General features: G+C 45.4%; 1 protein-coding gene across 1 annotated transcript in view; it reads left to right on the top strand.

Moving 5' to 3' along the window:
• The window catches only part of TMEM117 (transmembrane protein 117), a 394,142-nt gene that overhangs the window by 116,240 nt on the left and 250,452 nt on the right, over positions 1-27,450 (top strand). Inside the window, exon 3 of the mRNA XM_015406264.1 lies at positions 26,878-26,977. Coding sequence (XP_015261750.1) covers positions 26,878-26,977 — 100 coding nt within the window. The remainder of the gene's footprint in view (positions 1-26,877; positions 26,978-27,450) is intronic.

Raw genomic sequence — 27,450 nt, 5'->3', positions numbered from 1 at the left:
GGCCCTCATTCAGCCAGGAGGAGGCAGGAGAAGAGGGAGGGTAAGTTGCTTCCTCCCTGCCTCTCCCCACCCCTGCCTGCCTGGGGCCAGGGAGGGCCTTCGCGAGGCTTCCTTGCACTCCCGCCGGCCTTGCAGGTCCACCGCCGGGCCCCTCATGGGGCTCGGCAGTGGAGCTGCAAGGCCGGCGGCGGCCGGGACCATGGGGGCGGGGTGTGTGGCCTTATGACACACTTCCGGTGATGTCAGGGGGTGTGGCATATGCTAATGAGTTATGCTAATGAGTTCCCCTAGCTCTTTTTCTACGAAACGACCCCTGGTTTAAGGTATGATCTTTTGTGTGCCTTGCTACAGTATATGTGTGTTTTGTTGGGCTCTTTATGCCAGGGCTTTCCTGGATGCAACTGGGTTCCCTCCCCCTTTTCACTATATTCATGCCCTCGTGATCCAGTCTTTCTCAGTAAGAAAGCAATGTGAACTATTTTAGAGGAAAAATAACAACAAGCCCGTGGGGTGGGTTAGGCTGAGTGTGTGTATCCAGACCAAGTTCACCCAGCACATTTCCTTTATACGAAGTTGTACGGAAAATCTACAGCAACTAAAGAAGTTGTAGTTATTTCTCTGGGGAAGACTATAGTTTTGTAGACAAACATATGGCCTTTAGTCTATGTCAGGATGCCTTCTCATGTTCTTGACCAGCACGTGAAGCAACTTATGTACAAAAGGTTGCAATGCCCAGCCATTTCATGTTTTCCCCTGGGTCCTAAGTCTCAGAACATTGAGCATGAGATTTCTGTAATTAATGTCAATAAATCAAAAGTAGGTTTGTAGCTTAAAACACACCAACCCCTCCATTTTCTAGTTTTAATTTTATTTATTTTAAATTTTTAATTTAATTTTTTATTCCATGACTTGCCATGGTGGATGTGAATGTTGATAGCTGGCTTCCAGTGTGCTTCTAGGCCCAAGTTCTGGTGTTAATTTTTAAGGCCTGAAACAACTTGGGTTCAAGGTATCTGGTGGGCCATTTCCACTTGTACATTCCAACTCACATTCTGAAGGTCAGCCAAGGTTGTATCTGCTCTGTTAATTTTATTCTAGTATTTTTACTGCAAGCTCCTTAGTCCTTATTAATTAATCTTAGTTTGTGATTATTCAATCTAAAATTATTCCCTTCTGCTATTTTATCTACACTTGTCATGACTTGAAAAATCAAATACTCTACACCATTTTTCCTAATTAGTTGGATGATAATTTGGACTTAATGGCCTCAACAATGATTCTTCTCCAACACTTGTAGATATTTCATTCAAATACAAACCAGTATGGATCAGTACACTGTGAAGCCTAGAAGTACAGGTCATGTGTATATTATTATTTCTTTTCTAAGCAGACTCAGGGTCAAATTTTGATGAAACAGTCATATTAAGGTTAATTGTGTATGTGTGTGCATACATGCACATGCACACACTCATGTCAAGGATATTTTATGGAAAGCACTGTGAAATAGCTATAAGTACAAAGAAAATGATCTTTGCTTAGCAAAACCAGGTTCCTGTAAGTATTTGATCTCCTGCCAGACCTGAGCCTTAACCTTTTCAGAAATCAAAGTTGACAGCTCAGTGTGATGCATGCCATGCCTGCACAAGCCAGTAAATCAAAGCAGCCAGGGTTACAGACCATTCTGTTTCCTGTGATCTAGCTGAATAATCTGATTAGAAATGGGAACCCCATCTCTCAAAAAAGTTTAGGCACTCGCTTTGAACTTGACCTCAAGGGATGGGAAAGTTCTTCTGCAGTTCTTATAAAATTCTAATTACATTTCCTCAGGTTCTATTTAGTAGCGTTATTTTCTACATGGGATTAAAATTGCTAGCCTTCTGGTGGCAGGTGGAGATCTCTTGCTATTACAATTGATGTCCAGACAACCAAGACCGGTTTCCTTGGAGAAAATGGCTGCTTTGGAGGGTGGAGTCTATGGCATTATATTATCCTGAGGTCCCTCCCCTCCCCTCTCCAAACCCTGCACTCTCCAAGCTCTGCCCCCCCCAAATCTCTGGGTATTTCCCAGCTCAGAGCTGGTAACCCTACATGGGATACTGGTCTTGATTTATACTGTTTAATGATTGTTTTTATGTTGTTTTAACTGTTGTTATGGCAATTGCCTCTGTTGTAGCCGGGGTACAAATCTAATGAATAAATAAAAATAAATAAATAAAATTAAAAAGTGTGTTGAATTGTATAATGTTAACATTTCATATAGTGCTGCTAAGGTTCAAGATGTCATCAGAGTCTTATTGCTACCACTGAAGTGCATATTTTCCTTTTTTTTAACAAAGGGAACGAACTAAAGAAAAAGAAGGCTCATGTTTTCCTTGCATCAAAAAATGCTGTTTGAGATTAAGACAGCTCTATCTTTGATAATTTCAGTCTTGTAGACTAAATGCCACCTACCCCAGGTGGTAGGGAATGTCTTTAATCAAATATAGCAAAAGGAATAAAAATTGTACAATATATTAATTTGTAGATCTGGTTCTGTTCCATCTGCTGTATAATCTGCTATTGCCATTATATTTTGGAATCCCTGAATTTTTTATTTTTTATTTTATTAGGTTTATATCCCGCCCTATCCCAGAAATGGGCTCAGGGCAGCTCACAACAATTAAAGAATAAATAAATAGCATATTATGAAAACCAAGTTAAAACATTCAACAATAAAGCAAGATGACAGTAAACAAGTTATAACTTAACTGTTGTTGCACGGCTTTCTACAGATGCCTAATTCATGCTCATTGCAGAGATGGTGATAAAACTGACCTTGGATTCTTTCATTTACAAGGGGGGAAAGATTGTACATTTGAATACTAGTAATTTTATTTTTTTAAATCACACTGCACACAGAAAAATAGCTCTTGGTAGTTTATGAGGAGAACTGTTCAACCATGCAATCCTCAGTGTGCAGGCAGAACAGGCTTATTGCTTTGTTGACTGCCTGCATGAATGAAATCTTAGAGCTGGTTCACCTGATCTGCTGAACTTGTGACAGCAATGGCTTCACATCCACCCATCCACCCACAGGCTAAGCGGTTTGTGTTACCACTGACCTTGTATGGTAAACTCCTTACTGATCACATATTTGAACAAACATGGCATGTGGGTCTTCCATTGTGTGCATATATATTTTAAGAGGTACCGTAAAGTTGTTCACTGTTGTCTCAGGATAAACTACAGCAGAATTTGTCTTTTTCAAAAGTGGATGAGAGGGAATGGATGAAAAACACCCGTGATTATTTTTCTCTATTTTGTGATAGATTATCAGATTTTATTTTTATTTTAAAAAAGGAGATTGCACTTTGTATCAAGATGAAACTCTTTCAGGGCACAAACAATTCTAATAAGTGCCTATACTCCTGTGCTCCCCCCCCCCCCATTTTCACTTTTCAGTAATTCTGTTTTCAGATGATTGAGCTATCAGAGGCAAAGAGTTGTTGGACTCAGTGTATATCTAATTGGCTGTTACTCAGCAAAGTGGCTAACCCTCGTGCCTAATTAATCTAATTGCATAGTTTAGCCCTAATTAATATAATTAAATCTTCCCTCCTTCTATTTTATTAAATATCCTGAGGCTTTAAAAAATCCCCCTGTGCCTGTTGTTTGTATTTCAATAATGGTTTGTACCACTGGTGGATTAGGGCACATTTTATGGCCGGGCTATAATGGGCTCATTCAGTGGATTTGCCACACACACAGTCCATGCTGAACACATGCTGGCAGCCTCTCATCTGCACTGCTGAGGAGTGTGTTAGGCTGAGCAATGATAGCACCATTCACATGTTGGGATAGGAACTGAATATGCTGTCTTCCTATTCCAATAGTTTCAGAGGGTAGCTGTGCTGGACAGAACAGCTGGATTTGAGTCCAAAAGCACCTTCAAGACCAACAAGATTTTGGGGGTATAAACTTTTGAGAATCAAAGCTTCCTTCATCAGATATGAACATCTGATTAAAGGAGCTTTGACTCTCAAAATCAAATATCTAAAATTCTTGTTTGAGCTCTAAGGTGTTCCTCGAATCTAGCTGTTCCTATTCTGAGATGCCACTTCCTCGGTCTCTAGTTTACTGCTAAAGTAACTAGGAGAATGATAATATCCCAAATAAAGGGCTCCCTCAACAATCCTGTCTGTGGACATGGTTGGCGGTAAACCTTCCATCTGAACAGCTGTCTACGGAAAGTGAAATTGGACTTGGGAGATTCATCTTTTGAAGACTGCGGCATGAAGTGACATCCTGTATATGTGAAACAGCCATGGCAGTTCACAGAGGGCCAGTTCACTGCTGAGGGGCATGGATCAGGGGAATAAGTTATGGGCCCCCTCTGGGGCAAGATGCTGCTGACATGCACTTATAAATTCAGCAGCCCTACCTTTCTTAAGGGGAAAGGAAAGCTATGACCTTGGGCAAGTCACTATGTCTTGGCTCTGGCTTAAACTACCTTGTGGAGCTATTGTGGGGATAAAATGGGAGGGGAGTATATATAAAATGAGCTCCTTGATATAAAAATGAACTTTGGCTGCGGTCACACGGAGCATTAGCCACGCTACAGAGACGGAAGATAGGCGGATTTTCCGGGCGCAATCACAGCGCCACATCTGGGAAACGTAGAGCTCCCGTGGCGAACCCGAGGCTTCCCGCAGAAGATGCGGGGTAAAAAACTAGTACCTCCGAGGTACTAGTTTCCGGAAATCGCGGTGCAAGGGCGGGCACCTGATCGCATTTCCGGTGGTAGGTCGTGGCATCCGGCGCCTGCCCATGTCCCGTCGCTAAAAGGGTTTTTTTCCAAGTCTCCACGGGATGCGCACAAGCACCCAACGGCGCATGCGCACACTTTGTTTAAAAACAACCAACACAGCCCCCTCCTCTTTTCCGTACCCCCCCACTCCTGGCTCGGCCTGCTCGAGAGGAACTCTCTGCACCGGGGAGGTGCAGGGGGGGGCCTGACGGGAGGGCGGCCTGGCTGAAGCTCCTCCTGGAGGGGACCAGATGGAGGACACAGTTTGCATTCCTCTGCAGCCCTGGAAGGGGTTAAACCTGCAGAGCCTTTTGCTAGAGAGGCCGCTTCTTTGCCGCGCCACAGAATTGTCCTGTGATCGGCACCTCCCCCCTAACCACGGGACCTGGACGGGACCTCTATGGGACGTCTGATCGCGCAACCGCATGTTATTTTGCTCCGGGGCAAACTGCCATGCTTCCCCCCCACATTTTCTTGCCCGTGTGACTGGGGCCATAGGATGGAGCAAAAAATGATGCACATAGGAAGAACCAGTTGTACTCCATTTATTCTAATAAGTCATATATTTTTCACATCATGATTGGACTGGGTGTGGGTCATGAGAGGGTGTGTGTGGTGGAAATGTTCAGTTCTGTGGTAGCTCTTGGCAGCCTTACATTATCACTTTAAATGGAGGCATCTGAGAGTGAGCAACAGGAACCAGCCTAATAAATGGAATGTGGCACATATGTTACCTCTCATGAAACTTCCAGTGCTATCCTCAGTAGTACCCTTCCACAAAGTTCCAGCTACTCTACATATGCATTGAAGAGCTACTCTACATATGCATTGAAGGCTGCAGTCCACTCCATCCTGTCCTTTGTTCTTCACAAAGCACACTCTCACATACTCTAGTTATCTCCTTTTTAAACATGTGTAGCTTCAGAGCACTTAATTAATGAGTTGTGATGACTTTCATGGTGATGCTCAAAAACTGTTCTGAAGCCTTTCAGAAATGCTTTTTCAGGGGTTTGGACAACCCCCCCCCCCCCCCCGTTAAAATTAATACTAGAGAGATTTAAGGGAATAGTTTCAAATGCCTAAAGCTGTAAATGCTGGAGAAATGCAATATTGAACTACACATCAATATATAACACAGGAACCCACAATGATTTGCAGGAGACATCTCACTTCCCCCTCTTCCATTATTTCCTCTTTCTCTTTCCTGAAAGAACAACAAGAAGATATTGGATTTGTACTCCACCCTTCACTCGGAGTCTCAGAGTGACTTACAATCTCCTTTCCATTCCCCTCCCCACAAGCCACCACAATCTCTTCCCTTTTCTTGCTTCTTTCTCCCCTTCTAGGGTTGCCAACCTCTGGGTGGGGGCTGGAGATCTCCTGGAATCACAACAGATCTCCCAACTACAGAGATCAGTTCCCTTTAGGGTTGCCAGATTGAGACTGGGAAATCCCTGAAGATTTGGTGGTGGAGCCTTAGGATGGTGAGATTTGGGAAGGGAAGCAATCTCAGCAGGGTATATTGCCATAAAGTCCACCATCCAAAGCAGCCATTTTCTCCAGGGGCACTGATCTCTGTCATCTGGACAGCAGTTGTCATTCTGTGTAATCTCCAGCCCCCACCAGGAGTTTGTCGACTTCAGTTCTCCTGGAGGAAATGGTGGCTTTAAATGGTGTAGTCTATGGCATTATACCCCTTTTAAGTTCCTTCCCCTTGTCAAACCCCCACCCACCCCAGGATCCCCCACCAAATTTCCTAACCTCTTTCCCTCCTCTGAGCAATCCTGATATCCTCTCCCTGCCCCATTCTGTCTTTCTCAGCCATTCACCAACCTACCTTTTACCTGCCTTACATCTTCAACCATATTTATTCTTCATTTACTTAATGAATACCCCAAACCCTGCCCTTTTCAGAATCCACAACAAAATCTCCAGGAATTTCCCAACCTGAAGCTGGCAATCCAAAGTCCAGGCCTGGCTGGGATGAGTCCTCTCTCAGAGGCCAAAATAGGGGGGGCCCGCCCCCTGCCTTTTACTGACAGAATCCAGCCTGGAATACTGTGGTTGCCCAACAACAGCCACTGAGGGAATCCATCGCTACAGGCACTATTTTTTATCTTTTTTGGATTTTTTAAGCTGCTGTGTATTTTTTTTAAAGAGATTTCACATTTTCCTTCACACCTAGGGCCGTTTTCAGGTTTGTGGAAATATCTGTCTTGCCTGTTCACAGTTCCAGTCACAGGATTTAAGTATCCAAATATATCCTGACTTCACTATTAGAATATAAGATACTGATTCATAAATATACTGCAATATTTTAAGATTTACTTGTTTTGCCTAGAATAGTGAAAACTGCAAATATGCCCAGGGTACTATGTCTCTTGGTTATTTTCTTTCTGGAAACAGGGATGGATCTGGTGAGGACATCACTTCCATGCCCAGTTTGATCCTACACATGTCCTAGAAAAGCAGAGTTGTATCTGGGCTTGCAGCCATGACAGGCAGCTACCAAGGATCTGATAATGTGATCCCCCCCCGCCCCCAGTCACCAGCAAAAGCTGTATGCCTGGTGGTGGTGGGGAATATTTCATTGCAAAAACTTCACACAGTAAGGTAGGGGAGGCACAGGCTTTAAGAGAGTCCAACTAGTATTTTTTCTGCCTGACGGTGGCAAATAGGCTTCCCAAGTCCCCCCAGGGGGTGGGGAAACCCCCGCCCCAGAGGCGCGTTCCCCAGGGCTGCCGGATTGGGCCCCGGGGGGAACTCCTCCCCGACGTGCGCGTCACCTGGAAGTCCTGCCCTGTGGTGCAGTGTACTTCATGGACAGTCACAATGATCACTGTTGTATTCATCTGAGAGTCAATATATCCAACCTTTTGGCTTCCAAGATAACAGCAAAAATGTCCCACTTCTTTTTACAGAAAACATGAATATTAGAGCTGATTTTCCAGTGGCAGTAGAGATTGGTAAACGATCGGGAAAAGATAGATTCCTTCATTAAGCTCTATCCCATGCAACATGAGAATTCAGATTTGATAATGGCTCAACCTAGAGTGCCTCACAAATGCATGGTTGACTTGCATCCTGAACAACATTGATTTCATCATTTTTTAAAAATGTGCCATTACTTTTGTCTGTAGAACTGGTCCTGTTGTGTTGGATTTTTACATCTTCTGATCATGCTAAATATGGTTTTTATTATTGTGCCATTGTTTGCTCTTTGTGTGATTGTTTGGTGTAGTGGTTGGGAGTGTGGACTCTAATCTGGGAGAACCGGGTTTGATTCCCCACTCCTCCACATGCAGCTGCTGGGCAACCTTGGGCAAGCCACAGTTCTCTCAGAGCTGTTCTCTCAAGAGCAGTTTTCTCAGAGCTCTCTCACCCCACCACCTCACAGGGTGTCTGTTGTGGGGAGAGCAGGGGAAGGCAATTGTAAGCTGCTCTGAGACTCTGAGTGAAGGGCGGGGTATAAATCCAATCTCCTCCTCCTCCTCCTTCATGATTTGATTCATTTCTTAAATTTTATTCTGAAGTAACAAGCTGCCATAAGCATTTTTTTTTCTGAATCTGTGGGAGCATCTTGTTGGACCGTTAAGTTTTCTGCAATATCTTGAAGTAAACAATAAGCACCATTTTGGCTTTCTAAAAAGTAGAAGAGAAGCGGTTGTGCAGTAAACCGATACGGCATGTGATAGGCAGAGTACAGCCTTGAACAGTGTGAATGTACTCAGGGGTAGTGATGAAACCTGGAGTGTTAGAAGCATCCCAGTTTCCCTCTATGCAATGTTAGAGGCTGTATGGAGAAGGTGTATGGCGCAATTATTTAATTATCCATCTTCAGTACCTCACCCTACCAGTTAAATATGATAAGGTATCTTGAAAACACAATGGGTTGTATCCAACCACCTTTTCTGCTCGTGAAAAAGGAAGGAGGTGTTATCTTTTATCACTCCAAAGGCTATGATGAGAGTCATGGAACCTACATTTGGGATGTGGCTTGTAGTATGTAGATAGGGTGAGACTATGAAAAAGCTGGCTGGATTCAACACCATATTTTTTCCAAACGACTTGTCTAACACTTCCTTAATCTCCAGGAAAGCAAGAAAATTATTTTCTTCTCTCTCTTTTTTTTACAGCCTGAAAAGTTAAAGATCTAAGCAAAAATTAAACAGCACTTTGCTTGTACTGTCTCTAGAGACTGGAATTTATAATATCTGTAGGCAGTCTTTGAAATTCCTCTTCTGAACTGGTTCATGGGATTCTTACTGTGTTGTTTTGGGTAGTTAGATGGAAAAACGTATCTGCCTAATTAACACCTTGGGGATTTAATCCGGATGGTAAACACAACTCTAAGCCCATATAATCAAAAGAAAAATGCACTTAGACTGTAACTCACTCATTTTACACATCAAGCAAGTGGGGAAACTTTTTGTCTTAACTTTGTATTTATTTAGATTTTTAAATATCCCACCCTGTCCTGGAAGCTTTTATAAAAGCTGTGCATATGGATCTGGAGGCAAACTAATCCATGGAATTATGACTCCTGTGCTGCTGAAATTTCCTCTGGTAAATAACTTCATCTGTTGTGTAGCTCTCATAAAATCTGTGGAGTGAAGTAAAAGAATCCCACTGCACATGTCATAAATTTGATGCACTGTGGAGGCATGAGAGAGAGAGAGAGAGAGAGAGAGAGAGAGAGAGATGTGACCTGTCCTGTACACTGGAAACCACACGGAATAACCCAGTTCTCCGCATCAGTAAACTTTGCATCTTAGAAATGATACAAGTATCAGATCATAAACAACAGAAAGGGAGGACAGAGCTGAAACAGCAAAACCCCACTGAGTCCATCACAATGACATGATCCTAGTTACAAATATGCACTTGTCAGGGCAGTTAATTAGATTCCCGAAAGTTGTGGGTTCAAGCTATACTTGGCTTTAGTTTGGACATCCAGTTATTGCCCATTTAGCTGTATGTGTAGTACCAAGTTCAATGCATAGAGGAAACAGGCAACAGGAGTGCACCCTTCTGTACTCCAAGTAAGAGGAGTTTGTGAGCTTAAGAAAACTTACTCCATAGACCAGAAGGACACTTCTGGAGGGCCTTGATTTTGACAAATGTAACGTGAGAATAAACTCTTGGAGTTTTCAGAAGGTAGTGGGAATAGCCAGGAATCATTTTTCTTGTTTCACTGCAGATTATTGCAGGCATACAGCCCCATTAGGAGCAATTTATCAGCATGACACTCAGGTAAACCCATTCATGGGTTTTCCTTTGCATTCTTATAGAGTCAGACAGTCTTAGAACACTCCTCAGCCCAAACAAATGTTAACAATAGTGACCTCTCTGGATTGCCTCCTCTCCCTACTCTGTACTATAATTTGGTTTTACTGCATTAAAGATCAAGTGTAGCTCACAATCACAATATGAATCCTTGATTCTAAAAAAAAAATTATTTGACTGCAATGTCAGTCTTTTCAGGTCAGTTGCAATCGGCATATGATCCAACCCAGAACTAGTTCCAAGTTTTTGTGGGCCCTGGATGACTTAGTAGAGCCAGGCCCCATTTCCCCTTTGCTATAGACCCTTTCTCCTCTAACCACACCCCTTCTATTTGGCCCCTCCTTTGTGGCTCTATTTTTTTCTTATTTAACCATTCCCTTTTCCATTTCCATTTGCTTATTCTGGTAAAGAAAAATCATACTTTTTTGGCTTTCTTGGTTAATTTGAATTATTTGGTATAAAACCAGAGAGAAGAAGATAGACTTTCCATGATTTTATTTGGATGCTATTCAATAAAACTGGCATCTAGCCTTTGCCCAGCCAGAAATGTCTGTATCATGGACCAGCACAAGATCCCAATTTACCACCCCCAACCAAAGCCTTTTGGGAGGCAGAGAAGCGGGGGGGGGGGGAACCCGCTATGGAGGAAGAACTTTTGGCAGAAAGAACTTGCCGGGAAAACATGGCAGTGGCCATCTTGTGTTCTCCCCAGGGCAGCCTGATCTGGAGGGCCCAATTTTCCTGAGGGGGCATTCTGAAGCCAGACAGGGGGAACCACTGGGTACATGGGAGGGAACCCACCAGGGAACCTAGGTGGCTAGTTTGTGATGAAATAGGGGCAAGACTTAGTCCCTAATGATAGCTTCACTTACCCCCACAGGTTGAGAACAATGGCTGAGAAATCAAACCCAGGCAATTCCCAAGATAGGGACAGTTCCTTTGGGGATCTGAGTTTACCAAGGCTCTCTGTCTCCTTGGCCTCTCAGGATTCTATGGAAGCCCAGGACTTGGAGACTAGGGAACTAGTCAAATCTGAACTCCTGAACTGGTTCAGAGGTGAGATGAGGTGAGAGTTTAAGGAAATGCTCAAAGAAACTCTTCAAAGTTCTGCACCCCATGATTCCAATATAGAGAGGGGTAGATCAGCCAAAAGAACTAGACCCAGGATGGAAGATGACTCATCTAGTGCCTCTAGGTCCCCTGTTAGGTCCAAACGCAGAAAGCATAAGTCACCCACAAGAGAATGGAGTCCTCTGCTGGGAAACAGGGAGTCAGGATCAGATTCCACCACTTCTTCTTCAGAAAAGGAAGAAGGAGAACTTTCAGCAGAAGAAGAGGAGGTTATGCCCTCTGTACAGTCTAGACTCTTTCCACAGGAATTATATTCGCATCTTTTGCCTAAAGTTTTAAGAAAGCTAGATCTCACGTCTAAACCCAAGGAAAAGGCTGAACAGGAATCAGAGTTCCAAATAGGCTTGGGTAAACTGATGCCAAAGTTATCAGTTACACAACCAGGGTTACCCCTTCCAGCTTCCTTTTATAACATAATGAAAGCAGAGTGAGAACACCCGGCTAAACCTAAAGCTAACCGTCACCTTTTCTCTAAGTTCTACTCTCTGATGCCAGAGGCCACGAAGAAGCTGAAACTAACCATGGCGGATGATCCAGTTACCAGCCTATCCTCCAACTCAATACTGCCCATGGACGCAGATGGGATGCCAAAAGATCACACAGACAGACAGATAGAACGGGCTCTTTGTAAGAATTTTGAAGCCTCTTCATCAGCAATTAAAGCCTCTACGGCGGGCTCACTGTTTGCCAGGGCCACATATGATTGGGCTGAAAACATGGCCTCGTCAGACAGCAATGCACCTAAGGAGTTCAAGGAAACTCCAGCTCTCCCCTCCTTCCACATGTGAAAAAATTGCTCTCATAGTCGCCTTCACGGCAGATGCCACTCTGAATGCGCTCCAACTTTCTGCTAGGGCGCTGGCTTGCAGCGTGACAGTGAGGAGGAATAATTGGATTAGTCACTGGGACATAGACTATTCAGCACAAGTGAAAGTGGCGGTGGTCCCTTTTAAAGGAATGAACCTTTTCGGGGATGGTATAGATAGGTACTTAATTGAGGACAAGGACAAGAAGAAAGTCCTTCCTTCCAAGAGGAGAGACAGTAAAGCCAGAAAACGCTTTCAGCCCTTTCGTGATCAGAAGAGAGGGCAAAACCCCTCCTACTCCACACCTTTCAAAGGAAAGTGGTAATCAAGACAACATGGCAGCAAATCCTTTCCCTCCAGCAAGGGCGATCAATCTTCTGCAAAAAAATCCCAAGAAGGGAACCTCTGCATGACTATTCAGGCCTAACAGATCATTTGGGGATGGGGGAAGGCTTCAGTTTTTCTCAGAACGTCGGCATCTATTGGTCTCAGACCAGTGGGTACTGGACACTGTGTTCCATGGATACAAGCTGGAGTTCTCCTCCATTCCCCATCAACGATTCATTCGAATGGCAAAGTACCACAGCTGACTGAAACATATTCAGACCAAAGAGGCCATACTCCATCTCCATCTCCATCTCCTGGACATAGGGGCCATAGAGAGAGTTCCTTTACCCCAGCAGGGGCAGGGTGTCTACTCAATATTCTTTGTGGTGCCAAAAAAGACTGGGGACACCAGAGCCATTTTAGATCTAAAGTGGCTGAACAAACACATAAGGGATAGAAAGTTCAGAATGGAGACGCTTAAGTCCATTCTGACAGAAATCTGGGAGCTTATCCCAGATGTGAGGACTGTCCCACTTCTGAACCACCGAGAAAAGAAGCTTCACGGTAAGTGAAAGAAACCTTCCGTTCTCTTAGCCTGCTTCCCAATCCGCAATCAGTGCTTGACTGTCCCTTCTTCCATGCTGTCATTCCTTAACTGACTCAGTCAATAGAATTCCATTCAAACAGCCTGTCACTCAAAGGTTCTCAGACTCTGTTAGGCATTAACCCTTGACAGTCCATCACATAGGTTCTCTTCAGTTCTTGCGTGCACAGTGCCCAGTTCAGATAACAACTGAGATATATATGGAGAAGGGGCTTCAGTCTTCATCCCCACACCATTTCCCCAACCTGCAATGGTCCTTGGAGAGGTGTTTAGCCTGTTGGGAAGGAGACTGGAGAAAAAAATTAAACAAAACTCAATAATTGAATACTGTCTAACCTGGAGGTTCCATCTTCAGCACTGTATCTTTTGTTTTCATTTTGCATTGTCTCCTCATAGGGTTTTCAGGGTAAGAGATGATCAGAAGTGGTTTACCTAGGCCCATCGCTAACGTGGGGCCCATGGGGCCTGCCCCCCCATGATTTTAACGGGCCCCAATCCTCAGCTCCCCTCACCGCTGCCCATGACTCCGCATCACCTGCTGCCCCAGCCATCCTTGCTGCTGCTGGGAGGTCAGAGTGAAGGGCTGCTGAGCAGGGATACCAGTTGCCCACTGCACCACCCTCCTGGCCTGGGTGTCTGCCTGCCCCCCTCCCTGCCACAGCCAGCCGGGCTTCCACAAGGAGGAGGGGGAGGTACCCTCCTCTCTCCCTCCTCTCCAGCCCTTTGGTTTCTTTTACGAACAAGATCCAGTTCTCCCCCCATCCCCCGCCAGGACACTGACATTTGAAGACGTCCCCAAACCAAAAGGGAAGCAATTAGCCACTTTCACCTTGCAACGGGTGGGGACGTTCCTTGCTTATTAAATGTGTTTCCTAAACAATAAGAGAATAATTATCACCATGCCCATCAACAAAAGACATTGTTCTTTCATCCCTCTGATGTGAGGCCTTGATAGAGTCATCACGGGTAGCTTAGCCAGCCGATGGGCTTTTTGGCTCCTCCTCTGGGACCAGAGAAGAAGAAGAAGAAGAAGAGATTGGATTTATACCCCGCCCTTCACTTGGAGTCTCAGAGCGGCTTACAAACTCCTTTCCCTTCCCCTCCCCACAACAGACACCCTGTGAGGTGGGTGGGGCTGAGAGAACTCTGACACAAACTGCTCTTTTTCAAGGACAGCTGTGCCAGAGCTTGCGACTGACCCAAGGTCACATCAGCAGGTGCAAGTGGAGGAGTGGGGAATCAAACCCGGTTCTCCCAGATTAGAGTCCACACACTTAACCACTACACCAAACTGGCTCTCCAGCAAGGGCGATCAAACCTGAAGAGCCTACAGGTTTAAAAAGTGAAACTGGCAGGAAGGTAAGATGAATGGACAGGTGGCGGCTGCTGAGGCTGACCTGGGGTGGGGGTAAGAATGGGGGTTGCAGGGCGGGGCTGCCTGGGAGGGGCCACTGCTTCTGCTTTTGCTGGAGCCGATCAAACTGCACAGCCACTTCCCCCAGGAGTTTCTCTTTCATCTCCCCACTGCTGGCACCTGCAAACAGCCTCAGTTTGTCTGCAACGTCTCTCCTGCCCTCTTTTGCCCTCTTTCTCTCTCTCTCCCTCCCCTTCCATCTCCACCCCTCCTGCTTTGAGCTGCAGCATCTCGGTAACAGGGTGCATATTTCCCAGCTTGTGTAATTGTGGGATGGGTGCCCCCCCAGCGCCACGCGCAGAAGGGCTCCAAATTGCTTTAGAAGGCACCAAGTAGGCACAGCAGGAGGCTGAGCAGTTGGCCAGGAACCGAGTCCATGGTGAGCCTTCTTGTGGTGTGGTCTGCCTAGGGCTGGGGAGCCCTTTGCCACCTTTTTAACAAGCGCTAGTGGGGCGCATGTCACCAGGGGGGCTGTGGAGGGAAAAGACTGGTTTTGCTTTCCTTTACCAAAAAGCAAAACTTTGCTCGGGCTCTGAAGGTGTGTGATGGTTGCAAGGCGACCCTCCCCAAAACTCGGCCGCCCATTCAAGCCTACAGTTGCAGGTGAACCACCCAGGGAGGGCCGCCCCCTTTTGGAAGCATTCAGGCCAGGAGAGTGAGGTGGTAAATGGATTGCGCTACAGCAGGCTGCATGGCAGACCCCCCGAGGAAAACACTGGCTCCCCAAGCAAAAAGTTGTTAGCTACGGGGCTGGGTTTACCATTGCTTTCTTCTGCTCAGTATTAGCCAGGGTTAGCTGAAGTGGCACTGCTGTTGTTTATGATAGATCCTCTGCTGGTGTCACCTTCCACTAATGCTGCTACACAGTAGCTACCGTTCAAGGATTCTTCCGCCCCATCACTATTGGATTTTTTGTTCTCTTCAACTGATGTGGCCATTGAACCATTGGCCACTGAACTATAGGTTGAAACTAGAAATACTACCAAGGAAGACTGTGCAAAGACTATTCCTGTAGCCAAAAGAAATTAAAAGCCTCAATGAATGACTGATGAAGCTCTTAAAATTGCTAAAGACAGATGAGAAACAAATGTAAAAGGTGACTAGAATCAGAAGTCTAAATGTAGCATTCCAGCAACTGGCACATAGAGACAAAGAGAACTATTATAATAACTCCTGTAAAGAAATAGAAGAGAACAAAAAAAGAGGAAAAACAAGAGATCTGTTACACAAGTTCCAAGAAATCAAAGGGAAATTTAAAGCATGGTTAGACATGCTGAAGATCTACTACATTAACTGAACAGGACAAAATAAAGAAAAGATTAGAAAAATACATTGAAGAACTATACAGAAGAGATGAAAGTATGACAGATTCCTTCTAAGAAGAATGTTTAGAAGAAGAGCCTACAGGTTTAAAAAGTGAAATGAAAGCTGCACTGAGAGCAGCTGGGAGCAACAAATCAAGAGTAGATGAGATATCAAGAGAGCTATTCCAAGCTGCAGCAACAGAATCCATTAAAATCTTAACAAGAATATGCCTAAAAATATATGGAAAACAAAACAATTGCCCACAGACTGGAAATGCTCAGTCTAATTTCCAATTCTGAAAAGAGGAGATGTCAAAGACTGTAGCAACTATCAGACCATCGCATTAATTTCTCACAGGAGTAAAGTAATGCTCAAAATCTTACAACAAAGACTGAATTCAGAAAAGGAAGAGGCACTAGAGATCATATTGCAAATTTACATTGGTTACTGGAGCATATGAGGGAATTTCAGAAGAGAATCAGCTTGTGTGTCATAAATTACAGCAAAGCTTTTGACTGGTGGATAGTGAAAGGCTGTGGTTGGTTTTCAAAGAAATGGGTGCTTTGATGTGCAACTTATACTCTGGAGAAGGAGCTACTGTTAGGACATAATATGGAGAAACAGAATGGTTTTGAATTGGCAAAGGTGCTAGACAAGGATGCATTTTATCTGCCTGTCTCTTCAGTCTGTATGTAGAACCTATCATAAGGAAAACTGGATTAGATTTAGATGACACTGAAGTAAAAATTGGTGGAAGGAGCATTAATTTGAGATATGAATATGACACCACATTACCTGGAGAAAATAGTGAAGAGTTGAAACGACTACTGATGAAAGTTAAAGCAGAAAGTGCCAAAGTACAGCTGAACAGCAAGAAGATAAAAGTAATGATAAAAGTATACAACTTTAAGGGTGATGATGAGGAAATTGAAATTGTTCATGTTTTTCTATTCCTTTGCTCCATCATCAACCAAAAAGGAGACTACAACCAAGAAATCAGAAGAACATTGAGACTGGGAAGGGCAGCCATAAAGGAGCTAGAAGAAATTCCTAAATGTAAGGATGTGTCACTGATGATCAAAATCAAGATAATTCATGTCATAGTATGGGTGTGAAAGTTGAACAGTAAAGAAAACTGAGAGGAAGAAAGTTGATTCATTTGAAATGTTGCATTGGAGGAGAGTTTGACAGATACTATGGACTCCCAAAAAGACAAAGAAGTGTGTTCTAGATCAAATCAAGCCTGAACTCTCTCTAGAAGCTAGAATAACTAAACTGAGAGTATTGCATTTTGGTCATATAAAAAGAAGACAAGAATCACTGGAAAAGACAATAATGCTAGAAAAAGTTGAAAGTTGGGTGAAACTATCTCTCAGATCAATAAAATTACTTCGCAATCACTGCTGGTTGTTCCAGAACTTTTGTTTTTTAACTTATGGGACTTCTCTGCTTGGGGCAACACACATAAAGATCACACCTCCATTCTTCTTGCAGCTGCCAGACGAAAGATAGCAACAGTTTGGAAGTCCTCTGCACCTCCAACTTTGATGGCCTGGTATGACAAGATATGGGTTCAATTTGTGATGAACAAGTTTCCAACTTCCTGGATCAAGCACATTCCGGCTCAGCAAAGGTCTACAATAAATTTGTGCTTACATGGGCCCCATTGCTACGATTCATGGCAGAACATGACTGCTCCCCTCTAATCTGAGTTACCACACATGGCTCCACTTCTAACACACCCTTTATTCAGACTTTCTGCTGGGACTCCTTTTGTTGAACAGAGCTTCATGCAATTTGTTAAACAGAAAATTGACTTATAAGTATGTTTAGTATACTTATTCACCTAAGTTATTGTATATTATACTTGATAACATGACTTATTAGACTACTTCACGTTAACAGGCTGTACGTATTGACTATTATTCTCCATAACGGCTATGGGTCATTTGATCATATGACTTCTGTTGGCTTATTGCATCTCTGGTGCTTGTAGTTTGTACTATATTCTTGACATTAGTAAATTCTATTTGGAAGGAAGGAAGGAAGGAAGGAAGGAAGGAAGGAAGGAAGGAAGGAAGGAAGAGGAGGAGAAGAGGAAGACCCAACATGAGAAGGTCTGACTCAATCAAGGAACTCATGGCCCTGATTTTGCCAGACCTGAGCAAGGCCGTTAATGGTAGGGCATTTTGGAGGTCATTAATTCATAGCATTGTCATGAAGCGAAGGCAACCTGACAGCACTGAACACACATACATAGAGCTGCTCATGGCAAGTTGGAACAGGTTTAGTTTGAGAAGTGTAGATCTAAGTTGAAAGGATAGATTGGTACATTTTGTGACAATTCCAAACAAATTCGAAAAGATATCCCCTGTTGATGGTCCCCCCACAAGATTGGTGCAAAAGGCCTCCAAAAATATTCATTTGTGGTTCTTGATCACTTATGATCCCTGACTGACTAGGATCATCCATGAGACCTCTATGGGAAGTATCCCTCGGTGAGCTTTATTTATTTACCTAGAGTGGTGTCAGCAAATTGCCAAAGTTTATCAGTTGCATAGCACAGTGATGTTGTAATGTGCAGTATGTGATTCCTAATACGGGAACACTTAAAGAGGAATAATGCAGAACAAATGACTACAAAACCAGCAATAAATAGGTGAATGCAGCACCACTGCAGAGTTATGAAAAAAACCTAGATTCAAAAGGGGGGGGGGGAGTTGGGAGGGAGAGGTCCTCCATTCACACTTTTCTAGTCAAAAACCTGAGTAGGATCCTGGGCAGACCTGCTTACGATTGCTGTCTCAATCTATTATTAGGTCAAAAGACAAATAAAAAACAACACTGAATTCAACTATAAGTAAACTGGTTAATGCATTCCCTCCTAGCTGAGGCTCCGTGTAAATAAAGGTTATCCTCTAAAAGCAGATAGGGCATATAAATAAAGACAAGCTTCTAAGTCATTAATATTTCCAGAAAAGGAATATGAACATTACTCAGCCTGCTTTTCTTTGTTCAGAAACAGCTGGTATGAAAAGGGCTAGTCTCTGAAAAATAAATGCTATTAAAGTCTAGATAAATATGTGAAAAAATTAACATATGATCAATGAAGTGTTAGAAGTTCATTTGGCAACCAACATTTGGCTTCACTAGCAGTAAAATCCCTCTTGTTTTTGTTCAGAAATGGATAAAAATTAAAGCTTTGCAGTTGACCACCCCAACCCCATGATGAACCAAAACATGGTGTTGATAAAATGGGTTCTACTGGAGTGAAAATTACTCAGTTGAGCAATTTATGGTAGGTTATGGTAATGTAATATTACAAATATAATTTTTCAGCATCGCTAATAATGATTAATTAAAATGAGAGTCTTTGTTTTAAAATCCTGCACAAATGTTATTTTTATCTATGCATAGGCTTGCCAGTCCCCAGATGGGGGCGGGGGATCCCCTGCTTCTTCCTGACTTCCGGCCAGTGGCCAGTGGGGGAAACCCTACCCCCAGATGTCCCAGTGTGACACCAGCAATGCAATGACATTACTTCCAGAAGTGATGTCATCCTATCAGCGACATGAGAGGTGACACTCTACTTTTTGGGCAAAACTCTTTGTTTGTTTGTAGCCATTTTTACCATAGAGTGTTGCCCAAAAAGGAGAGCATCACCCCAATGTTACTGACGCAACAACGTCCCGGTGGAGGGGACGTCCCCAATGTGATGACATCACACAGAAATGACATTATCATGTTAGGGAGGCAGCCTGAACTACTTGGAGTTCAGGTGCCAGGGGCCCCTGCTTGTAAAAAGCATTTAAAGGATCCCTTTAAATGCTTTTTACAAGAAGGGGCTATGCATGCCTGAACTGCAAGTGGAATTGCCGCTTGCAGTTCAGGCGCTGGTGGCCTGTGTTTGTTGCCCTGATTTAGAGGGCTCTTGCTCGCTGCTGACTAATGAGCAAGAGCCCTTGAAATTGGGGCATCCCCCACCCTCACCTGGGGACTGACATCCCTAGACATCATTGCATTGCCAACATCCCCCCCAGAGCACCCCGAAATCCCCCCACCGGCACAAAGTAGGCACCTGGCAACCCTATGTATCCAGCTGGTTCTGAACTGATTTATTTTGCAAGGCATATGAGGAGGGGACTTCCAATCCTTGGCAGAGTACATGTTGTGTCATTAAAAGCCCTTTCATAATGCACAGAAGTATTGAATAGGGAAGGGCTCAGGCCTCCACATCTCCATAATTCAAACAAAATAGGTAGATTCACGTATTTTGTAACTTAATGTGTATTTTGTGCTCAGATCTGAATCCCAGTTCAAAATATGTAGTGAGACCCAGCCCCAAATTAAGAAGACATTGATTTCAGCGAACAAATGACTGGCCTGTGTAGCAAATGATATTGTAACCCACTCGCTAGGAATGGAATGAGCCAGGAAGGGGTGGGGCCTCTGCATGCAGAAGGGTGCAGACAATGTGGAAAGCAGAGGAGGGCAGCAAGACTGTCCTGCTGCGGAGTTTGAACCTTAATTATATTCTCTTAACACCTTATTTAAGGTGAAAAGTACTGGGTTCGATGCATGGAGAACTCGGACTACGACATACGTTCAGACGTGTTTATTATACTTCACAACAAGACAAGGAAAAACGGCCCTGCAAGGCCAACTATAGACACTCCACCCGGCACACCTCTGTCCCCATTGGAGGGTTTGAATTTCCTGCCAGGGGTGCTATTGGTGGACTCTAGGTGGACTAGGATCCTAGGTCCCCTTTGTGTTTGGGGACCAAGCTCCTGCTTAGCCATGGACCCCTGATGGTGGTCCGCATACATAACACCCCTCTCCCCTTAGTTCCGATTCAACCTATGTTACATTGTCCTGCAGATAGGCAGGGGGTCTGCGCTCTCAGAGGGAATGCTGGGGCTTTGGCACAGGGTGGCTTACAGCCGCCTCTGGCTGGCTGACCATGTCGGGTTGCGGCGAGGGTGGCGGTAGCTCTTCAGGTTCTGGCAGTGTGGCCGGGGGCTTGACCGGTAGGGGCTCACTTGTGGGGGGGATTTTGGGCTGAGTGCTGGCCTGTGGTGCATAGAGTCCCAGTCCCTCAAGCTGGGATTGCGCTTTAGCCTCCGGGAGCTGTCGCTGCCTAAGTTGGTCGATATGTTTTTTCAGGAGTTGGCCATCCTCTGTAGAGACCTCATATGATACCGGACCGGTGACTCAGACTACCTGGCCAGCAATCCAGGAGGGCTCTCTCCCAAAGTTCCAGAGAACATGGGGTTGCCTGGAAAGAACCCCCAGGGAGCGTCCTTTTGTTCCATCAGCCTCTTTGAGTCCAGTGGCCGGTCTGGATGTAGGCGGTCCAACAGGATCATGGGACACCGGCCCATCAATAGTTTGGCTGGGCAGTGCCTGGTGATGGGGTTGGATGTCGTCTGCTGTGTCAGTAGGAAGCAGGTAAGCCAGAACTCCCAGTCCCCATCCGTGATCTGGCTGAGGGCTTCATTTGCTGTGCAAACCATCCTCTCCGCTTGTCCGTTGGTCATGGGGTGGAAAGGTGCCGATCTTACATGCCGGATCAGGTTCCACTGGAGGAAGTACTGGAACTCCGCCGACGTGAAGGCAGTCCAGTTGTTGGAGACTATCGTGTCCGGCAGCCCATGGGTGGAGAAGATCCAGCAGAGTGAGTTTATGACGGCCTTTGCGGAGGTGGTGGACATGGGGCTGATCACCAACCATTTGGAGTACGAGTCTACTGTTACTAGGAATATCAGCCCCTGGAAGGGCCCGGCAAAGTCAATATGTAGCCGGGACCAAAGTTTGTGTGTAGACTCCCACGACTGTGTGGGTGAGCTTTGCAGGTTTGGGCGGACTGCCTGGCAGGTCTGGCATCTCCTCACCCAGGCCTCTATCTCGGTGTCGATTCCCAGCCACCAAACGTCACTCCAGGCCATAGCCTTCATCCTTACAATACCCAGATGTGCCTTGTGGAGAATGTGGTGGACTCGTTGTCGCAGGGCATGGGGAACTACAATCCTGTCACCCCACAGGAGACAACCCTTGAGCGCCGACAGCTCGTCCCTTCGGGTTGCAAACGCTGCAAACTCAGGGCCCGCGGATGGCGTGGGCCACCCACTCACCACCCAGCCCAAAACCCTGAAGATGATGGGGTCTCGGGCCAATTGGGCAGTGATATCTGTGGCCTGAAGGGGTGGCTCAGAGAGGCCTTCAAGCATCAGTACCCCGGGGTTGGGTGCCAGATCGATGTCTCCAGACAGGAGGGGCAGTCTGCTGAGGGCATCAGCATACCCCATCGCCTTGCCCAGGCAGTGTTCCAGGCGGTAATTGTAGCCAGCCAGGAAGAGGGACCAACAAAGAACCCTGGGCGAGAGTACCTGCGGGGTCCGTTTGTCTGCCACAAATAAGCCGAGGAGAGGCTTATGGTCAGTTGCAATAGTGAAGGGGCACCCATACACTAAGTTATTAAACTTTTTCACCCCAAGCACAATCGCCAATCCCTCCCGCTCTATCTGTGCATAATTGCACTCGGCGGCCGTCAAGGTCTGTGAGTAGTAGGCCATGGGGACCTCCCGGCCATCAGGAAGAAGGTGGCCCAGAACTGCGCCAATGCCGTAGGGGGAGGTGTTGCACGTGAGGACTACAGGTAGGGATTCATCAAAGTGCGCCAACACCTCATTCGAGATGAGTAGCGCTCTGACCCCCTTGAACGCTGCTGCCTTCCTCAGGCCCCATGACCAGGGCGCTGATTTGTCTAGAAGGCAGTGAAGAGGCTCTACAGCCGCAGCCTTGTGTGGCAGAAAAGCATGATAAAAATTCAGGAGTCCTGAAAACGCCTGAAGTTCTGCCTTGCATGTGGGCCTTGTTCAATGTACATTTATAGTCCACACAGATGCGGATGTCACCGTTGGTCTTGACAGGGGTTACAATGGGGGTCTCCCATGGCGCATGGGAGACCAGTTCAAGGACCCCTTGTGCCACTAAATGGTCCAGCTCCGCATTGATTTTCGACTGCAAAGTGAGCAGGGCAGTGCGGAACTGCATGTGGATGGGGGCAATTTGGGGGTCGAGTTGCAATGAGACAGGGGCCCCCTTGTAACAACCCAGAGCCCCATCAACAACTTCAGGGAATTCCCCACAAACCTCAGCAAAATCCCGCAGCACACATTTATTCACACCCCCGACTGTGGTGCCCAACAGCGCAAACCACGCCCACCCCAATAAGCTAACCAAATTCCCCTCCACAACAATCAAGTCCAGGAAACCCTCAAACCCCAGGTACTTCACCCGGAAAGTCCCCACACCCCGTATAGGAACCGGGTTCCTCTGGAAGTCCACAAGGCTCAAGGGTGAAGGCCGCAAGTGGGGCTCACCAGACAAAGTCTGTTCAGCATTTCCACAGATATGATGGAGGCTGCTGACCCTGAGTCCACTTCCATTGAGCAGGGGGACCCCTCGATCGTAACCTGGACCTGGATCTTCGGGGCTGCAGGCAAGTTGGGGAGGTGTAGTACCTGTAGTGAGGGCTGGCTGGTCAGGAGGTATAGATTGTCTGTGCCCTCGGTGGTCTTGTAGTGCGTGGAGGCCTGGTGGTGTGGTTGCGACTGTGGTGGATGGTTCCAGTTGCCCTTGGATCTGCAGACGTGAGCAAGGTGTCCTTGTTTTCCACATGTGTGGCAGTTGGTGTCACAGAACCAGCACAACGTGCGCTCATGCGCCTCTCCGCAGCTGGCGCACAGGGAATGTCCGGCAAGCTTACTGGTGTGTCCGGAGGCTCCGGCGGATCCTGGTGGTTTCCGGCGGTGGGGTGTGTGGACAAGACGGACATCGTCCTCATGTGAGGTCTCGAGCGCCGAGTTGGGGAGCACTAGATGGGACGCTGCTGGTGGTTGGTTGCAGTGGGAGGTCTTGTGGGCGATGGTGAGCTGGAGGGCCTCATTAAGTTTGATGTCAGATGTGCCGATCATCTGTCTGTGGAGCTTCACGTCGCTGATTCCCCAGGCGAACTGGGTCAAGAGGTTCTCCTGCACCTTGGAGAAGTCACACTCCATAGCATGTTGGCGCAGTGCGGCCTTGACTGCGGCGGCCATCTCGCCAGGCTTCTGAATGCGCCCCTGGAATTCCATTTGCTTGGCCAGCGTCATTGGCTTGGGCGTGAGGTACCTGGTCAGGGCGTCTAAGATCTCCTCGTACGTACACTCAAGAATAGCCTTCAGGGCCAGGAGGCTCTTCGCGAGCCAGATGGTGTTCACGCCACAAGAGCTGAGGAGGAGAGCCCTTCTCTTGCCCGCATTGGTTATCTCATGGAAGGCAAGATGGCAGGTTAGCTGGTCCATCCACGAATCCCAGAGCTCAGGATGAGTGGGGTCAAAAACCTTGAGGTGTCCCAGAGTGGAGGCCATGACTCTAGCATGGAGCGGGAGAGTGGTGTACAATGACGCTGGGCACAGTGCGGTGCTGCTTGGGAGTGGTGCGGGCGTGGTGGCGTTTTCTGGAACGAAGCAGCAGCCAGTGTCCTCTACCACTGCTGCTGGACCCACCACGGCTGGGTTAGAGCAGCTGCCAGCAGGGTTCCTGGGCTGCATCACTGCCGAACCCAGCATGACCCACTGCCAAGATAATTTGGAGGAGATTTACCCCCCCCCTGCTGAGAAAGATTGAAGGTAAAAGAAGAAGGGGATGACAAGGGATGAGATGGTTAGACAGTGTTATTGGTGTAACAAACATGAAGTTGAGCAAACTCCGGAAGATGACGGAGGACAGGAGGGCCTGGCGTGATGTTGTCCATGGGGTTGCAAAGAGTCAGAGTTGACTGAGCGACTGAATAACAAGTATTTTAAAACAATTTTCAGATTTTCCTGCACACCTGAGGAGTGCCCCAAGTGTGCAGAAAAATCTCTTTAGCCTCAGTGTGACCCCAGTCTGTGGATTTAAGTATTTGCAGATGGAGGCCACACGTGGCTAATAGTATACAGATTGAGCATGGACATATTTTTAGATATTTGGAAACTTTTTATAGAGGCGTATCTATAGACTTCCACCATTGTTGTATTTTGTTATATTTTTTATTTCTTTCTATTTGGAGGCTTGATTTGTAATTTAAAAAATTAAAATGTTTTTAAAATGAAAAGGATTCTAGAGTACTGGGAGGGATGGGGAGAAAGAACCATTTTCTCACTGATGTGTGGAATGAAGAACACTAAAAAAGAAAATTTAGGGAAGGTTCTCATGATTACGGTACATACAGGGAGGAGATTATGAAGAAGAAGGGGTATCACATATCCTGCAGAATCTAAGGGCTTATTCAACAAATGAAGGATTCAGAGGTTAATATCTTGAGAAAGGATGTATGTATTACATTATATCTTGCCTTTCTTTCAAAGAACAGGGTAGCATATGTGTTCAATAGGTCTCTCTTTTTCTTGCCTCTCATTTTTAACTTTACAACAGCTCTGTGAGCTTTGGGGCTGAAAGGAGAATTGAATCTGGGTCTCTCTGGCCCATGTCCAAAAACCCTACTTGGTTTTATTTATTTAGCACATTGTTATCCTACTCTTCCTCCAAGGACCTCATGGCAGTGAACATGATTGCCTCTCCATTTTATCATCACAACAACCCTTTGAGGTAGGCTAGGCTGACAGAGTGTGACTTTTCTAAGGTCACCCAGAGCTTTTAATGAGAAGTAGGGATGAACTCTGGGTCTCCCAGTCCAGCCCTTTAATCACTACACTACACTGTATCTAACTACTACACCTCTAGTTTTTATCTGTGGGGATAAGCACTTCCAGAATGCTTTGGCCTCATCTCTTCATTGGCTTCCTTGAGTCGTAAACATCTGCAAAAGTAAATTTCACCATCTAGAGATGCATCAGTATAAAAAAAGGAAGGGCTACCTTATCGCCTCTGATTCATTTGTTGAAAGTTTATTACCCGGGAAAGTTATGTATGTTAAGGATGTCCCTAAGAGATGCAAAAACATGAATGTTCAAAGAGCTGTTGACCAGTTTACTATACAGATGGGACCACAAACCATGCAGGAACAGCATGAAAAGAGTTATTGTGGTGGCCAGAACCAGGCATAGGATCTGGGACTGATTGTTTCCTTAGGACTGGGCTGGAGTTACTATATGCAGCAGGAAAAATTGAAAAAAGAATATCTCTTCATTCTTTGAAGTGAACGTGTTTTCCTATTTGCAAGGCTCCTAGAGTTACAGTTCGAAGACATGGTTGTTAGTGTGCACGTTTTCATAACGGTAGGTTAGTGTCAGGAAATGATTTGTTTTTCTTCTGGTCACCCAAAGGTTAGAACAAATGCAACAATTGCTTCTTGCTAGGTTTCAGTGAAGAGAGGTGTTTGCACAGTTCTTTCCAAATATACGACTGCACGACTCAAAATGATTACAGGTCAGGTATCTCTATTTCAAAGGTGAAATTAAAAGTCTTTCATTTTTTGCAGGAGTGATTTTAAATGGCAAGCCCCGTGGTTGTGTTTTTGGTGAGGGAGCAGCAGAAATAGTAAGGTCTTCTGTTTCTTTCAACCAACCTAAGCAGCAAATGCAAGCACTGCTGCTTCCCTTACATGGCCAGATTCACTGCTTGAATAGAAATTAGCTTACACAGAAATAAGGCACTAGCAAAGGCAATTCATATGTTTTTTGGAGCAGCTGGATTTCATGCTGCTCTGATGACATCTTTTAGGAAGAACTGTGTGGGTTGGGCAGCTACTGTGGTTACTTCTTGTACCAAATCCTGGTGTGAAAAATAATGGCAGTCATTCAGACCGCACCGTTCTTTGTAATAGACATTACTGGAGCACTATGGATTGAACCTGACCTCAACCCCACCCCTGCATGGGTATCTTTTCTCTTTGTCTTGGTTTAATGCTACATTCACTCTGTGTGTGCCTTCTGTCCGGGTAGACTTACTTCACTTACTCTGATATAAGTGAACACAAAATTGTTGCCTGGGGCTGTAATCCTAGATAGGCATACTTGGAGTAAGCTGCATTGAAGCCACTAGGATATTATGTCCTAGACAAATGTACATAAGATTTGTAACGTATCCAGGCTGCAAGACAAAAGGCCATTTTTGACAGCTGAAATCTTTTTTTCCTCCTCTTTTTCTTTGAACCATCCAGAAATATATCATCTATATTTTTCAGTAACTGAACATCTGTAACTTACAATGTATATGCTTGCATTTACAGGGCACACATTATAACAGACTTCATGGGCATCAGAAATGAAAGTTTTATGAAGGTAGCAGCAGTGGGGACCTGGATGGGAGACTTTGTCACAGCTTGGATGGTAAGAGGTTCTGAAAAAACACCAACCTGAAACAAGAAAAACATGATGATTTATTGAAAACCCAAAACACAAATTTTAAGCAATGTTCATACCAAAGAAGTTCCACAGTCATAGTGGCATGGTAGTCAGCTGTTGGATACGTTTGTGACGAAGAAATCCAAAGCTGATATAGGCTGCTTTTACTTGGAGGTTTTGCTCAGGTTTTAGGTCTAAAATGGAGTGTGTGTGTGTGTGTGTGTGTGTGTGTGTGTGTGTTTGGAGCATCCATCCCATGTCTTTCCCCTAATTTTCCAGTATCCATTTTTTCCCGCCACTTTGCTGTGATGTTTCCCAGCCCTAGTTTGGTATGATCTTTTGGGAAAGGTTGCAGTCACAGTGCCTTTGCGCTGTGTGTGAACAGGAAAGTATACATCACTGCCATCTTCCTTGCCTCACTTCCCCATGGTTACCCCTCCTCCTAGCATGGGGAGGGA

This window comes from Gekko japonicus, unplaced genomic scaffold (assembly GCF_001447785.1).
Source record: "Gekko japonicus isolate JY-2015 unplaced genomic scaffold, Gekko_japonicus_V1.1 scaffold1384, whole genome shotgun sequence".
Classification (NCBI taxonomy): domain Eukaryota; kingdom Metazoa; phylum Chordata; class Lepidosauria; order Squamata; family Gekkonidae; genus Gekko; species Gekko japonicus.
The sequence above is the reverse complement of the archived record's forward strand: the minus strand, read 5'-3'. Positions and strand labels throughout refer to the sequence as shown.